Source organism: Malania oleifera, chromosome 2 (assembly GCF_029873635.1).
Source record: "Malania oleifera isolate guangnan ecotype guangnan chromosome 2, ASM2987363v1, whole genome shotgun sequence".
In the NCBI taxonomy this organism is placed as follows: domain Eukaryota; kingdom Viridiplantae; phylum Streptophyta; class Magnoliopsida; order Santalales; family Ximeniaceae; genus Malania; species Malania oleifera.
This window is the reverse complement of record NC_080418.1, coordinates 136950897-136965902: the sequence shown is the minus strand read 5'-3', so window position 1 is coordinate 136965902 and position 15006 is coordinate 136950897. Positions and strand designations below refer to the sequence as shown.

At 35.8% G+C, this 15006-nt stretch overlaps 1 protein-coding gene across 5 annotated transcripts in view; it reads right to left on the bottom strand.

Moving 5' to 3' along the window:
- Window positions 1-15006, bottom strand: part of LOC131149710 (guanylate kinase 2, chloroplastic/mitochondrial-like) — a 37704-nt gene that overhangs the window by 3916 nt on the left and 18782 nt on the right. For 2 of the 5 annotated variants that reach the window (XR_009135285.1, XR_009135286.1), the window contains 2 exons: window positions 6369-7041; window positions 5971-6278 (listed from right to left, as the gene is read on the bottom strand). Coding sequence is in view for 1 of the 5 variants with exons in the window: in XM_058100404.1 (XP_057956387.1) it covers window positions 6034-6756 (723 nt within the window). In the remaining 4 variants the exon portion in view is untranslated. Of the gene's footprint in view, window positions 1-5858; window positions 7042-15006 lie in introns of those variants that run through there. The other 3 variants (XR_009135283.1, XR_009135284.1, XM_058100404.1) reach the window with 2 other exon arrangements.

Sequence of the window (15006 nt, the reverse complement as noted above, 5' to 3'; positions counted from 1 at the left end):
TGTCGGCACAGCAGGTTTCTGGGTTGCCATTTATTCCTCCAGTTTATGTCCTTGTGATTCTTGGCAAGCAGGCAACAGTTTTCTGTTGCTGTTTGTGACTTTCGGCAAGCAGGCACAGCAGGTTTCTAGTTTGCCACTTATCTCTAGTTTTTGTTGCTGTTTGTGACTCTCGACAAGCAGGCACAGCAAGTTTCTGGTTTGCCACTTATTTCTCTAGTTTCTGTTGCTGTTTGTGACCTTCGGCAAGCAGGCAACAGCTTTCTGTTGCCGTTTCTGGAACTTATCTTCTCGGCACAGCAGGTTTTTGGCTCAAGATTTAATTTTTAGTGCAGTTTTTTGGTTCAAGATTTAATTTTTTAGTGCAGGGAGGTTGTTCTTGGTTTTTCTTTGCACCTGCGTTGTTTAATTTGGGCTTCTAGATTTTCTGGTGGTCTGTTTCTTTCGGCACAGTCTGCTTTTTTTGGCCTTCTCGATTTTCTCCATTATTTAGCATAGACTCCGCACTTGTGTGTGCCAAGTTTACAAGCAACAATTATTCAACGTGGGCTTTCCAATTTGAACTTTTTCTGAAGGGAAAAGATTTTTGGGGTCATATTGATGGCATGGATTGTGGACCCAATCCTGAAAAATCCAAGGAGTCCGCAGCTTGTCCTTCATGGGCGGTGCTTGATGCTTGGATTATGTCTTGGCTTCTTGGCTCGGTTGAGCCACATATTGTCCCCAACTTGCGACCTTATCGCACCGCTCAATCCATGTGGACTTATTTAAAAACAGCATATCATCAAGATAACAGTGCCCGTCGTTTTCAGTTAGAGCATGTGATTGCCATGTTTCAACATGACAATCATTCCATCCAAGACTATTATTCAGGGTTTTTGACTCTTTGGAATGAATCTTCTGATCTAGTTACTGCGGATGTTCCTGTGGCTTCTCTTCCCATTATTCAACGTCTTCATGAAACTAGTCGTCATGATCAATTTCTTATGAAACTCCACCCCGAGTATGAATCAGTTTGCTCGTCTCTGCTAAATCGCTCTCCTGTTCCATCTCTGGATGTTTATTTTGGTGAATTACTTCGTGAAAAACAACGGCTTAGTACTCCAGTTACTCTAGCACAATCTCATGGTAGTTTCGGGTCTGTCCCTGTGGCTTATGCTGCTCAACGACGAGGACTACCTACACATTCTAGCACTTTGCAGTGTTTTTGCTGCAAAAAATTTGGACATATCGCTACTAATTGTTCCAAGAAATTCTGCTCTTATTGCAAGAAGGGTCACATTATCAAATAATGTCGTATTTGCCCGTAGAATCGTCAGGCCTAGGCATTCCACACTTCTATTAGTGTACCCCCCAAAGTGACTTTTGCGACCACTGACTCTTCTTCGGGTGACTTTTCTATTCCTGCACCTCCTTAAGCGAATTACTGCACACCTGAAATGGTGCAATAGATGCTAATTTTGGCATTATCAGCAATAGGGCTCCAAGGTAACAATTCTACTAATCTCTGGTATGTCGACTCGGGTGCCTCTAATCACATGACAAATAATCCCACTACCTTGCGTCATGTTCGGCCCTACGCTGGTCAATATGTTATTCAAACTGCCAATGGCAGTTCTTTGCCAATAGCTACTGTCGGAGATGCCTCTTCTAAGTTCACTAATGTGTTTCTTGCTCCTCAACTTTCCACAAATCTTATTTCTGTTGGTCAATTAGTTGATAACAATTGTGTTGTTAATTTTTCTGGTAATGGCAGGACCAAGTAACGGGGGAGCCGATCGCAAAGAGACCTAAAGTGGGGCACTTGTTTCCACTACTTTTTCTTGTTCCAACGCGTTCTCCAATTTCTTCTATTAAGTTTTTTGCTTGTAATAATGTTTCAGATCTTAGTATGGCGTGGCATCGTCATTTGGGTCATCCCAATACCCAGATCTCATCTTACGTATTGAACTCTGGTTTACTTGGTAATAAAGAACGTTTTTCTTTATCTCTTGAGTGTACCTCTTGGAAACTTGGTAAAAACAAAACTCTTCTCTTCCCTTTGCATGCTAGTAATGCTTCTCAGTGTTTTGAGCTTATCCATAGTGATGTTTGGGGACCTTCCCCTGTTAGTTCACATGAAAAATTTAAATACTATGTGACTTTCATTGATGATCATAGCAGATTTACTTGGGTCTACTTTCTTCACTCTAAATATGAGGTTTTTCGTACTTTCACTGAGTTTTTAGCATATGTTGACAATCAATTTTCTGCTTTTATTAGGACATTATGCACAGATTCTGGAAGTGAATGTGTGTCTACTGAGTTTCAAGCATTTTTGGCTTCTAAAGGCATTATTCATCAACGCTCATGTCCTGCTACTCCCCAACAGAATGGAGTAGCTGAATGGAATAATCGTCATCTCCTTGATGTGGTTCGTACTCTCTTGTTGGAATCCTCTACTCCATCCTTGTTTTGGGTTGAGGCTCTAAAAACTGCTACTTGATTAATCATTTACCTTCTCAAGTCCTACTCGTGGAGTCTCCTTATTTCCGTTTATTTGATAAGCAACCTAGTTACGATAACCTCTGTACCTTTGGTTGCGTATGTTTTGTTCATTTACCCCCTTATGAGCGTCATAAATTATTTGCTCAATTTGTTCGATGTGCGTTCTTGGGATACAATGTGTGTCAAAAGGGATTTGTTTGCTATGATCCTAAATTACATCGTACACGCATTTCTAGGAATGTTATTTTCTTTGGAAATCAACATTTCTTTCATGTGTCCTCTGTACCCTCCTCTCCTATTGTGATTCTCTCCTCCTTTGAGGAGCAATTCTTAGATCCTCATCCAGTCAGTTCTCGTTTTAAACCAGGTATTGTGTATACGCAGCACCCCCACCCACAGTCTCTTCCAGTAGCTCATCCAATATCTGATCCTACCACGCTCTAGATTCAGTCAATTGCAGCACCTCTAGAGCCTTTGGTACGTCACTCTTCTCGAGTGTCTGTACCCCTAGACAGGGATGGGTTTCCATCTTCAAGTTTTGGTAACTCTGTTTCAGCTTTTACTGCTGCATTGTCCAATTTAGATATTCCCACTTCCTACTCATACGCTGCCAAGCATGATTGTTGGCAACAAGCTACGCAGGAAGAAATTGCCGCTCTAAAGGCCAATCACACCTGGGAGATTGAGCCTTTAAGCTGATAAAACTTCTAATTTTATCACGGCAATCCAAATAAAAAAGATAGAAAAAAATGGAAGTAAGAAATAAGTGCCAATTACAACTACAACATCACCTAAAGCTTAAAACATAATTTTTTTATTTAGGTTGCTGCATTTCTCAGTTGGACTATTTATGCGTGTGCATGACCTTTGAAAGGGGGCTAAAGTTGCCAACTGAAATACCAAAAAGGAAAATTATTTAATACTACTTGAAACTCTTAATTTTCAATGGTATTTAACAAGGAGGCCCAAAATAACTTAAACTAGTAAAAAATGCTGCTAAGCCCATGCTTTGTGGGTGGGATAATACAATAAAAAAGAAAGGTCGAATACATATGAGGCAAGTTAAAGAAGAAAGATTAGAAGCTTGAATTATATGTAAATGATATTGGAATGATTAAGTCTATCTTCATCAAAATAAAAATTGCCCAAGAATAACAAATGACTTTGAGTTTTGAATTATGATGATGGACACCGACTATGAGAGAATCCAAATATTAAGATCATTCCTAACAATATAAAATTGCAACGATGTATTATTTTAGCATGAACCTTGAATGTAAAACCTTATTATTAGTAAAGGTGCACAAAAAAAGCATATTTGGAATATATTATTTCATTAAACATTACCTTTAAAACACATAATACAAACAATATTTAGGTATAACTTTTTTGTGTTTTTAGTGATTTTAATTGTCATATATATGTTGATCCAAGGCTTGCCCTATTAATTATCACATATAAGTATTTCGATAATTAGTGTTAAGAATAATACCATAATTTAACACATTATTTTATATTATTTGTTCAACATAATTGACAAATATTGACAAATTCATATGAATAATATAGCATTTATAAAAATTGCATGCAGTACATAAAATTTTAAAAATATTATGGAAATGTATATATGATATAAATTTATTTGTAGTTGATCAATTTAAATGTAAAATTAATTGAGAAAAATAATACAGATATAAACCATAATAGTATTGAATGAGGATTTAAAATGTAAAATTTGAGTAAAATTTAAATATTTTCTTTTATAATATATGGTGAACACTTATTAAATTACATGCGTTTATGTATTTATATATAATTGTAATGTTTTGATATTAGAACTTTTTGGTGGAAGGAAAGTGAGAAAACAATCACTTATTCTAATTTTAATGTATATAATATATGTAAACAAAAAAGTAAGTATGTAATACGGTATATATATATATATATATATATATATATATAATTTGAATAATATTAATTAAAATTAATTCTATAATTTTAGTGGAGAAAAATTGTCTTGTTTTATATTGAATATTTTAAAAATATTTCCAATCATTTATGCTACTTTTAATGTGTATAATGTATGCAAACATAAATTTAACATGGTATATATATTTATATATTTATTGGAGAAAAATTTTGTTGTACTGTATATATTATATTGAATATTTTAAAAACGTTTCCAATCATTTATGCTAATTTTAATGTGTTTATATATAAATAAAAATGTAAGACGGTATATATATTATATATTTTCGAACAATATAAATTAAAATTAATTCTATACTTTTAGTAGATGTAAATATAAACAAATGATAAAGAAAGTATGAACTAATAATTTGAATTAATTTACAAATGTATTGAGAAAGAAAGTGATGGAAAGTTGAGTTGGGATCATTTTTCAAAAAATTATTTAGTGGAATTCACTCATGTTAGAATTTTTAAATTTCGTCTACTAAAAAAAGAAAATATTTTTAAAAATAATTTTTAAAAAAATTAAGAGAGAGGAATTTAGTAGGGCCTGCATGTAACCAAAGAGAAAGGGAGGAGTTCAAAAAATAAATTAAAATGATTCAAAAAATCAGTGGGCCCGCATGGGGCACCTCTACCTTCGCTGAGAGAGAGGAGGGCAGGGGTAAAAATCAGAATGTCAAAAAAAATTTGTGGGGCCCACCCATCTGCTAGAGAGAGTTCAGTTTTTAAAAACAGTGGGGCCTGCATGGGCCCCCTCTGCTGATAAAAGACAGAAGCCCAAAAAAAAAAAAACCAGCGCCGTGTGCCAGCGCTGGGTTGAGTCGTGAGGCTCAGAAGTCATATATATATATAGATATAGGTTAAACTTGTAAAAAGATGTTTAAAGGCAAATCATTTAGTTGATTAAATGGCTGTTCATTCTGAAACAAAAAGGAGCAGGAAGCTTGAAAAAAAAAAATACCAAAATTCAATGATTGTCTCTCATAGAATAGCTATTAGCTAGTAATCATTGGATTATATAAGCCCTGATTGCTGCAAATTTGTGCGGTTTTGTATTTTTCTAATACCAACTCCATGTAACTAATTATGAGGAAACGGAGACTTTGTTGACTGAGTTTAGTTAAATAGAATGCCTACATTCTGTTGGTTTACCAGACTAATTATTTTGGACCAACCCAAACAGCCATTTGTTGGCCATGAAAGAAGGGATCACACTATATCAACAATCTTTATAATCCTAACAATCTTTCTTTATGTAAGAATTTAGACATCTTTTTTATCTTCAATCTTAGATACATAAAAAATATGAAATAAATAAATAAAAATAAGTTCACAAAGATGGTTTGTAAGTCTCATAAATATAATATCTCTCACTTAAATTTATAATCGTTGGGAGCAAATGTTATGAAAAAAACAGAGTCCAGCCTTTCATTAAAGATGGAGATTTCCTAATAACATGGAATTGTTTTTTTCAATCGAATAAGAACAAGAAACCATAAGCATTAGATTTACCTTAATGATAGGGATAAGATCTTCATAGGCTATATCACAACAGCTCAATAAGATCTTCATAGGCTATATCACAGCAGTTCTCTGCCGAACTTTAGCTTTCTCCACATCAATATTGGATTCCACTAGCTTAACTGCACTCTCAAGCTTCCCTTTTGCATTTACAACCTCATAATTAAATTGCTTAAGATGCTTCATCTCCTCGTGAGCTGTCTTCACCCTCAAAAGAAGAGTGTCACTTGTCTCCATCTTCCGATCGATTAGCCGATCCACAAGCTCTGCTTCATTCTCAGCGACAATGAAAATGAAAACTGCAGAATTCCCAAATATGGATTTTAGTTTTGCTGCCCCTTGTATGTCAACCCTTAGAACTATATCATACCCCTTTGACATATACTCACTGATATGTGGCTTTGGGACCCTCTTATAATCTCCATAGACAAGGGCAGACTCCAAAAGCTCATCCCTATCAACCATTGAAAGAAACTCCTCTTTTGAAACAAAGAAGTAATCTTTCCCATCAACCTCACCGAGCCTCTTTGCCCTGCTCATAGCCGTGACAACAAAATGAATGCCCTCTTGAACTTCCCTCAATCTTTTGATGACAGAGTCTTTGCCCACCCCACTAGGCCCCCTTATGACTATGATTAAAGGGTTTGGCGGTGGTGTCAATTCCTTTGAACTGAAGGATTTTCCCAGTGAAGCTTCAAGAGCCCTAAACACTTCGGCCTTTCCAGCAATCAAAACAGGTGGTATGGGAACAGCAGGAGGCCTTCTAGCATCACCCATTTGGCAATTTCTTGAGATAAATAGATGGGACTTGGGGTTGGGTTGGCTCTTTGAAATCTAGATTGGAACCAACTTGGGCTAATGGAGCTGGTTTCTAAATAAGGGATGAGAAAAGGGTTTTGATGATTTTCTATGAGGAAGAGGTGGATGGAGGTTTGAGTAAGTGAAAGAGGTGTAAAGTCTTCGAGTGAGCATCGACCATGATTGAAAATATGTATGCTTTAAGTTTAAAACAATCCCTTCCATCGCTCAAATGTCATTAAAGCTTTAAATCTGTCCTCTCTTCTGCAAGTTCAGGAATGCTTTTACAAATCAACAATTGCAAAGTAGACATCTAGACAAGAAATATAGAGAATCAAATCTATTTAATGACATATAAATGAAATTTAAAAATAAAAATTGAAACTTAGTCTTTTCGAGAAATGTTTAACCTTACAAAAAAAAAAACCTAGTGACAAGAAACGTAAATTCTAACTAAAATTAGCAGCAGAACCATGATTTCATTGCAGAAGCAGAGTTAGATCAACTAACAATTGCAAAGAAACCCAAAGAAATTGGTCTGTTAAGAGATTGATTGTAATAGATTACACACACAATCCAAACATATTCGGGTTGCTGACAATTTGCTATGTTTCCTTGGTGTCTCTTGGGTTGCAATTAGGGTTTATTGGTTGCTGCTTTCCACTATTCAGCGAATTATATATTTAAATCTTAGCTCAATTTAATTTAATTCAATTAGCGAGTAAATAATCCCACTAAGAATTAATAGTAAATGTCAATATCCAGTATTAAGAATTTGGAGAAGCGGTTGCAAAAAATGTGTAAATTGGGTACAAAACAAATTATAAATGGTAAGACTTAAATGTGCTAAAATTTGGATTGACTAGTTTATAAATAGATGAGTGAGGCATAAATTAAATTTATGTGATTAATTTACAGATCATTGACAAGTAACCAATTGTAAACATATAATAATTTTTTAAAATATTTCAATAAATATGTGTTAATTATTTTTTTTAAAAACACACACACACGCATTTATTTGTTATTTTTTTCTTTAATATTTCAAGAAATATGAGTTAAATTCTTAAAAAAAAAAAACAAAAAACTCATGCGAGATATAATTTAAAAATAACACGTATTTATATTTTTCTTTGAATACTTGAAAGAATGTGAGTTAAATTTTTTTTCTTAAAAAAAAAAAATCAACTCAATTTTTCAAGAACTTTTGCTGGCACAAATTAAAAATAATGTCACAATAACACAAAAATACACCACAAATAAAAAAAAAAATTTGAGAAGATTAAAAAAAAAATGAAGAAAAAAAAAAAGCCTCCATAAAAATTGGGTTTTTTTAAAAAAAATAATAATAAAAGAAGAAATAAATGGAATAAGAATTTACATCTAGGGGAATAAGATATCTCCTTAACTCCTTAACAAAGTCTTGAAAATCTAGAAGAAACATAAAGGAACAACCTACAGACTAAATAACAAAAGAGAAAAAACCATCATGAACTAGCACTCCAACACATAACGCCAATCGCGCTGAATATAAAAAAAGGACACCCTTTAAAAATTCCTTGTCCCACACTCCAAAGAGAAGCCAAATAATGTATCTTTTCCCAAGACCACTTATCCTCCTCTAAAGAAAAACAACAATTATTCAACAAGATTAGATAAAAGGACAACTCTCTCATATCCCTATCATTTAATGATCCGTGAGTAGAAATCCTAAGAAGGCAAAGGACCACCTGAATCAACAACAAAAGAAGAAATGGACTCATCCTGCCCTCAGCTAGGCGAAAAGGCATGAAAAAGAGGTGGATAAAACTACATTCCCCAACCAAGGATCTTTCTATAACAGGATATTACCACTGTTACCCACCAGGAATTTAATATGGGAATGAATAAGGAATAACTCAGATAGATAGCTTTCCACAGGCTCTTTGAAGAACATCTAAATCTCAAAGAATCAACCACTAAATCAAAGAAAAACTAGGAAAGAGGGTCTCCTTGCCTAATCCCACTAGTAGCCTTAAACCAAGATTTAGACTCACCAATTATTAATATACCATGTAGCTCATATTAAGCAAACAGCCACTAATCCAATGCCACCATGTCTCTCCAAACCCCTTCCTCACAAAGATCTTATCCAAGAACTCCCAATTCACTCTGTCATAAGCTTTCTCAAAATCCAGTTTAAAGATGATACCCTTCTTCCTTCTCCAAATATCCTCCATGACCGCATTAGCAGCCAAAATGACATCCACAATTTGCCTGAGCCTTAAAATAGTCCTCTGAAGCACCTTACTCAGCCTATTAGCTAGCATTTTAGTGATGATTTTATAAACACTGGAAACTAAGCTAATAGGTCTATTGTCAAAAATCTTAATAGATTTATTCTTCTTCGGTACAAGTGTTATGAAAGTGGAATTGATACTCTTGCTTAAAATCCCATTCCCGTAAAATTCATTCAAGACCTTAAGCAAATCCTCCTTAACCACCTTCCAACAATCTTGAAAGAAAGTCATATTGAAATCGTCCAGTCCTGGAGCTTTATCCCTCTCCATCCCAAAAACCATGGCTCTCACTTCCTCTTCCTCAGAAACTGTTTATGAATGACCTTCATAGAATCTTGCCCTATATTTTTTAGCATATATATGATACTTAAAATTGTGTTGCTAACTTTAGATCTACTTTTCAAAATTTTTTTGAACCAATCTTTGGATTTAAACACATCTCTCTTGTATACCCAAGTATTGTCTTGCTTTAGTCGAAACCTAATATTCTTGGTCGACTCAAGTTTCTCAAGCTCCCAATGTAATTTTTATTACATACAAATAAGCCATGCAGTACCATAACACTAGAAATCACCCTTTTTCATTTCATTATTATTACTATTTTTTTTTTTTTTTAAAAAAACCCATTAATTGCAATCTTCTCCATTCTAATGTGTCAACTTCTAGCTTTGACCTAACTCTCTACGATAGAATTGTACCCAAAAACCACGGGAATGTCTAATGCTGCTTTGTTGGGACACCATATAATTGATAAAATTTTGGTGCCTTTCGAACTACTTAAACCCTTAAGAACAAGCAAAAAAGTATGTTACCCTAAAGTTAGATATGAGTAGAGCTTATGGTAAGATGAAAATATGAAATGGTCTTTTTTGGTGCATGTAACAAGTTGCTCTAAATCGGCTCTTTGTGCCAATCGGATAGATGGGTTAGTGTCTTATTGATGCCCCATTGGAACAGATGGGTATAGGACTGTTTTTATGGCCATTTAATTTAATTGTGATATAGTAAGCTCTACCCTTTGATTCTATCCATTTTAGACTTAATGCTTTTGGATAGGACACTGTTTTTTACGGCTATTTAATTTAATTTGTGATATAGTAAGCTCTAAGCTTTGATTTTATCTTTTTAGACTTAATGATTTATAAAGAGAGTTAGGAATTAAAAAAGCTGGGCTACTAAGAAACAACATATCCAAAAAGTGGGCTCTCTCTCTTTCTGCACATCATTCAGTGAGAATCATACACGGAATTGCAAAGGGCTCACTGAGATTAGTATATGAGGTGTCCTAGAGGTTCGTCGAAACGACAGCAAGTCGGCAACAAAATTGTTGTCTTCAAACCCTATACATCGTATGTAAGGACACGAACCCGAGTGGGTTCCTACATAAAACTTTTTCAACAGATGCAAATATATCTAAATTATTTTTATTACTAGAACACTAATTAGCTTTATTACAAATATATGTTTCAATTATTAAAATACAAAATTCTAAAATTTTAAAATACACAAATATATTCTAAATTGTATTATACTAAATTTTTATTCTACTCTACTACTTCTACTCCCGCCCATGCATTTGCTACTCTAGATTTCTGGTACGCTCCTCAAAATGATCTGAAATGTAAAATAATGATTGGAGTGAGACGACGCTCAGTAAGTAAATAAGATTATTATTAGTGTGTGGCCAAAATGAGTTTTCAAAATATTTTAATTTCGTAAAATAATATTTAATACTATAACTTTAACAATGCTTTTAAAATAAATATAAATTTAAAAATTTCTACATAAAAACTTTTGTCATCAACTACAACAGTAAAATTTTATAATCATATACTATAACTGTTAAATTAAACTTTTGACTTTATAAACTGTAATTATAATTTTTAATTATATACATATACATACTTTTCCTTATACGTTTCCTTTAAATCATCATTTAGGCACAATAATGGCCATGTTCATATAAACTTATACTTTACCTTCAAATCATCAATAACTTTGTACTCGTAATTAAATATGTATATACATATGCTGTAAAAAAAATCACCCTTAGGCCTGTTAATCGTAAGTCATGTTTACCCCCATGACTAGGTTGTGCAGTCCGAAAACTGGACTTAGCTGACTGGCCGGTCAAACTAAATCAACGTACATCATCATTAAGTGAGATTTTCCCTATTAAATCCTGGTCCGACCCAAGTGTGCACTCAGGAGAAATCTACTACCATATAAAACCAGTCTGTAAACAGTGTGGGTGCACTCTAATTCATTTAAACTTTAAGCTGCGGTACCGAACATCTGTAACTTTGAACTTTCTTTGCCATAAGGGGTTTTAAAAATATTTTTATTATATAATTTGTACAATTAAAATAATATCATGAAAATCTCATTTTTACTCATATTTTCTTGAAATACGCAACGTAAAAAAAAAAAAAATCAACTCATGTAATCTTTACTCATATTTTTGTGAAATATGCAACGTATAAATAAACTCATACCACACAATTTTCGTGTTAAAAATATTTTCTTAAATAGAAATTAATGATGTAAAATACCCGAGGGGTTTAGAACATTTCTTAACTCAAAAATAAATGCAAGTACATTAAAAATAAAACTAGTATAATTAAATATGCGTAAAAATAAACTCAAGAGAATTTTATGAAACTAACTAACATAATCGAAATTTACTTACAAGTATGACTTTTAAATAAAAATCTAACATAATCAAATTTACTTACCTCTTCTTTTACTTGTGCTACGAACACAATGAATATCTCTTAAAAATAAGATCGGAAAGAGTGGTGAGTAAGAATTTTAATTATAGCAAAAATTCTTCCTCCACCACTAATTCTTTCACTCACTAATCCTTCTTTTCCTTTAAAAATTTTTTGTGAAAAATGAAAGTTGAGAGCTTCCCATTTATAGGAAAATTTTGGAGAGGAAAAATGAATTTGTAAAAGTATAAGGAGAGGGGTGAAATTATAATTTTTTTTCTAAATTAAGAATGGGCATGGGATGGGCTAGGTATGGAATGTCACGAGCTAAGCTTGTTCAGGGCATTATGCTTGCCTGTGACAGCTTGCCTCGTGTGTTTGGGATGAGTTTCCATGTAAATACTAGTGTAGGGTTATTTTCCAACATTTATTTCATTGTAAGCCAAATAAGGCAGTATAACTCCTTAGTCACTTTGATGTTTCCTAGTGCCAAAGTGAGAATAGCCCAAAAAGCTCTTTAGGGGAGGGTGAGTGTTCATCAATCATTGTAAAACTCACTAGCAATCGTCAACGTGCTTAGCCTACTTGCCTCCCTCGCTAAGTACAACATGTCAACGGAGGATTTGTTAATGAATTACGTTTGCTACAATATTTACTGCTTGCTTGCCACGACTTTCATGAATTGATTACTATTTCCGCTGCTATCTGAATGAATGTTAATGAAAGTGCTTTGTGGATGAATGTTGGTAAACGATAGGCTGACTAGTTAAGCAAGAGTGCTTTAGCTAGCGCCGCACGGCCCCATCACAACGGTGTGAAAATGGTCGGACCGCGACATATGGTATCAGAGCCAAGTCGGTGACATTTGGTGAGAGCCCAAGGTTGAGGTGCTACGTGAATTCGATTGCCTTCGTTGTTGGATTTGGGAAGCTTTGGTAAGTGACCATGGCACCAAATACTGCCGAAAGACTTAGTGTACTAGAAGCACAGGTTGAAGAGACAACCAACAATATAGCCAACGAGATGGCCCAACTAAGGGGACTTGTTGATGAAGTGATGGGATCACAGCAGCATCAAGCAAGTTTGACAAGTGAAATGTCAGAGGACTTTCACCACACTGTGGAAACTTTGCAGGCCCGGATGGCTGATCTGGATACAAAGGTGAATCTGATGGTTCTTACTATGGGGAACTCCAACATTCCAGGAGTTAGTAAGACCAAGGTACCTGAACCCAGGACGTATGGGGGTGCCCGTGATGCTAAGGAGTTAGAGAACTTCTTGTTTGATATGGAACAGTATTTTCGCGCTGTGAGGATGGCCTCAGAACAGGTGAAAGTGAATACTGAAACCATGTACTTGGTGGGTGACGCCAAACTGTGGCGGCATGCTAAGTACAATGACATTGAAAATGGAAACTGTGTAATTGATAATTGGGCAGACTTGAAGAGAGAGCTCAAGGCCCAATTCTTTCCTGAAAATGTTGAGTACAATGCAAGGAAAAAGCTGAGAGACCTCAAGCATACTGGGTCGATCAGGGAATATGTGAAACAATTTTCTACTTTCATGTTGGATATCCGGGATATGTTAGAGAAGGACAAGTTATCCTATTTTCTAGAGGGGATGAAACTGTGGGCAAGGACTGAACTTCATAGACAAAGAGTTCAAGACTTGTCTACCGCACAAGCTGCTGCAGAACGCTTGACTGACTACGCTGGGGAGAATACCACTTCGTCCAAAGGATTTGGCGGAGAAGGAAACAATGGAAAATCTTTCAAGAAAGGCAAACCCAAGAGTGGGGGAGCCGACTATAAAGAATCAACCTCAAAGGAAGCTTCATCGTCTCGAGGGTTCAACACACCCAAGGAAAAGGGTAAATTGAGTGTTTCTTGTGTCGAGGTCCTCATAGAGTTTTTGAGTGCCCTCACAAAGCATCACTTAATGCTTTACAGGCTTCCATTGCTGAACAGGCACTGGAAGACGATGGGGAAGAAGATGAGACCCCGAGGATAGGTGCAATGCAGCAGGTGAGTGCATTGGAAAAGCAGGAGAAAGCCCCAAATGTTACACGAGCCAGAGGGCTAATGTTTGTGGAATTGAGAATCAATGGGAAGAGCACCCGCGCTATGGTGGATACCGGGGCTACCCATAACTTTGTTTCGCAACCAGAAGCTTGGAGACTCAATTTATCTTTAGAGAAGGATACAGGATGCATGAAAGCAGTTAATTTTGTAACCCAACCTACTCTAGGAGTAGCCAAGCAAGTTACTGTGAAGCTTGGGCAGTGGGAAGGTCATGTAAATTTCACAGCAATTCCATTGGATGACTTTCCAGTCATTTTGGGAATGGAGTTTCTAAAGGGAACGAAGGCAATGCTGATGCCTTCAGCTGGTTCCCTATGTCTGATGGGAGATCACCCGTGCATGGTAGCTGTTGCAACGAAAGGAGACGATGGGAAGTTCCTTTCAGCCATGCAACTCAAGAAAGGTTTGAGGAAGGGAGAGCAGACATATCTAGCCACGGTGGTGGTAGATAAAGAAGTAGGCAAAGAGTTGGTGCCTACAACCATCCAAGCGGTGTTGGATGAGTACAAGGAGGTGATGCCGGATAAGTTGCCTCACGAATTACCTCCACTACGGGGTGTGGAACATGAGATCGAGTTGTTTCCAGGAGTGAAACCACCTGCAAAAGGGCCACATCGGATGGCGCCTCCAAAGTTAGCAGAATTGAGGAAGCAACTTGATAAATTATTGGAAGCGAGATATGTTCGCCCTTCCAAAGCACCATTTGGAGCACCGGTGCTGTTTCAAAAGAAATATGATGGGAGCCTGCGGATGCGTGTAGACTACCGCACGCTCAACAAGGTGACAGTGCGCAACAAGTATCTTATTCCGTTGATTGCTGATTTATTTGATCAATTGAGTCTCGCCAAGTACTTCACTAAACTTGACTTGAGATCAGGCTACTATCAGGTGAGAATTGCTGATGGGGATGAGCCAAAGACTACTTGTGTGACACAGTATGGGGCATATGAATTCTTGGTGATGCCATTCGGGTTGACGAATGTGCCTGCAACATTCTGTACCTTGATGAACCAGGTTTTCCGTGAGTACCTTGACAAGTTTGTCGTGGTGTACCTGGATGATATTGTTGTCTACAGTTCCACTCTGGAGGAACATAAAGAGCATCTGTGAAAGGCGTTCGATAGGCTGAAAGGGAACAGTCTATATGTGAAGAAAGAG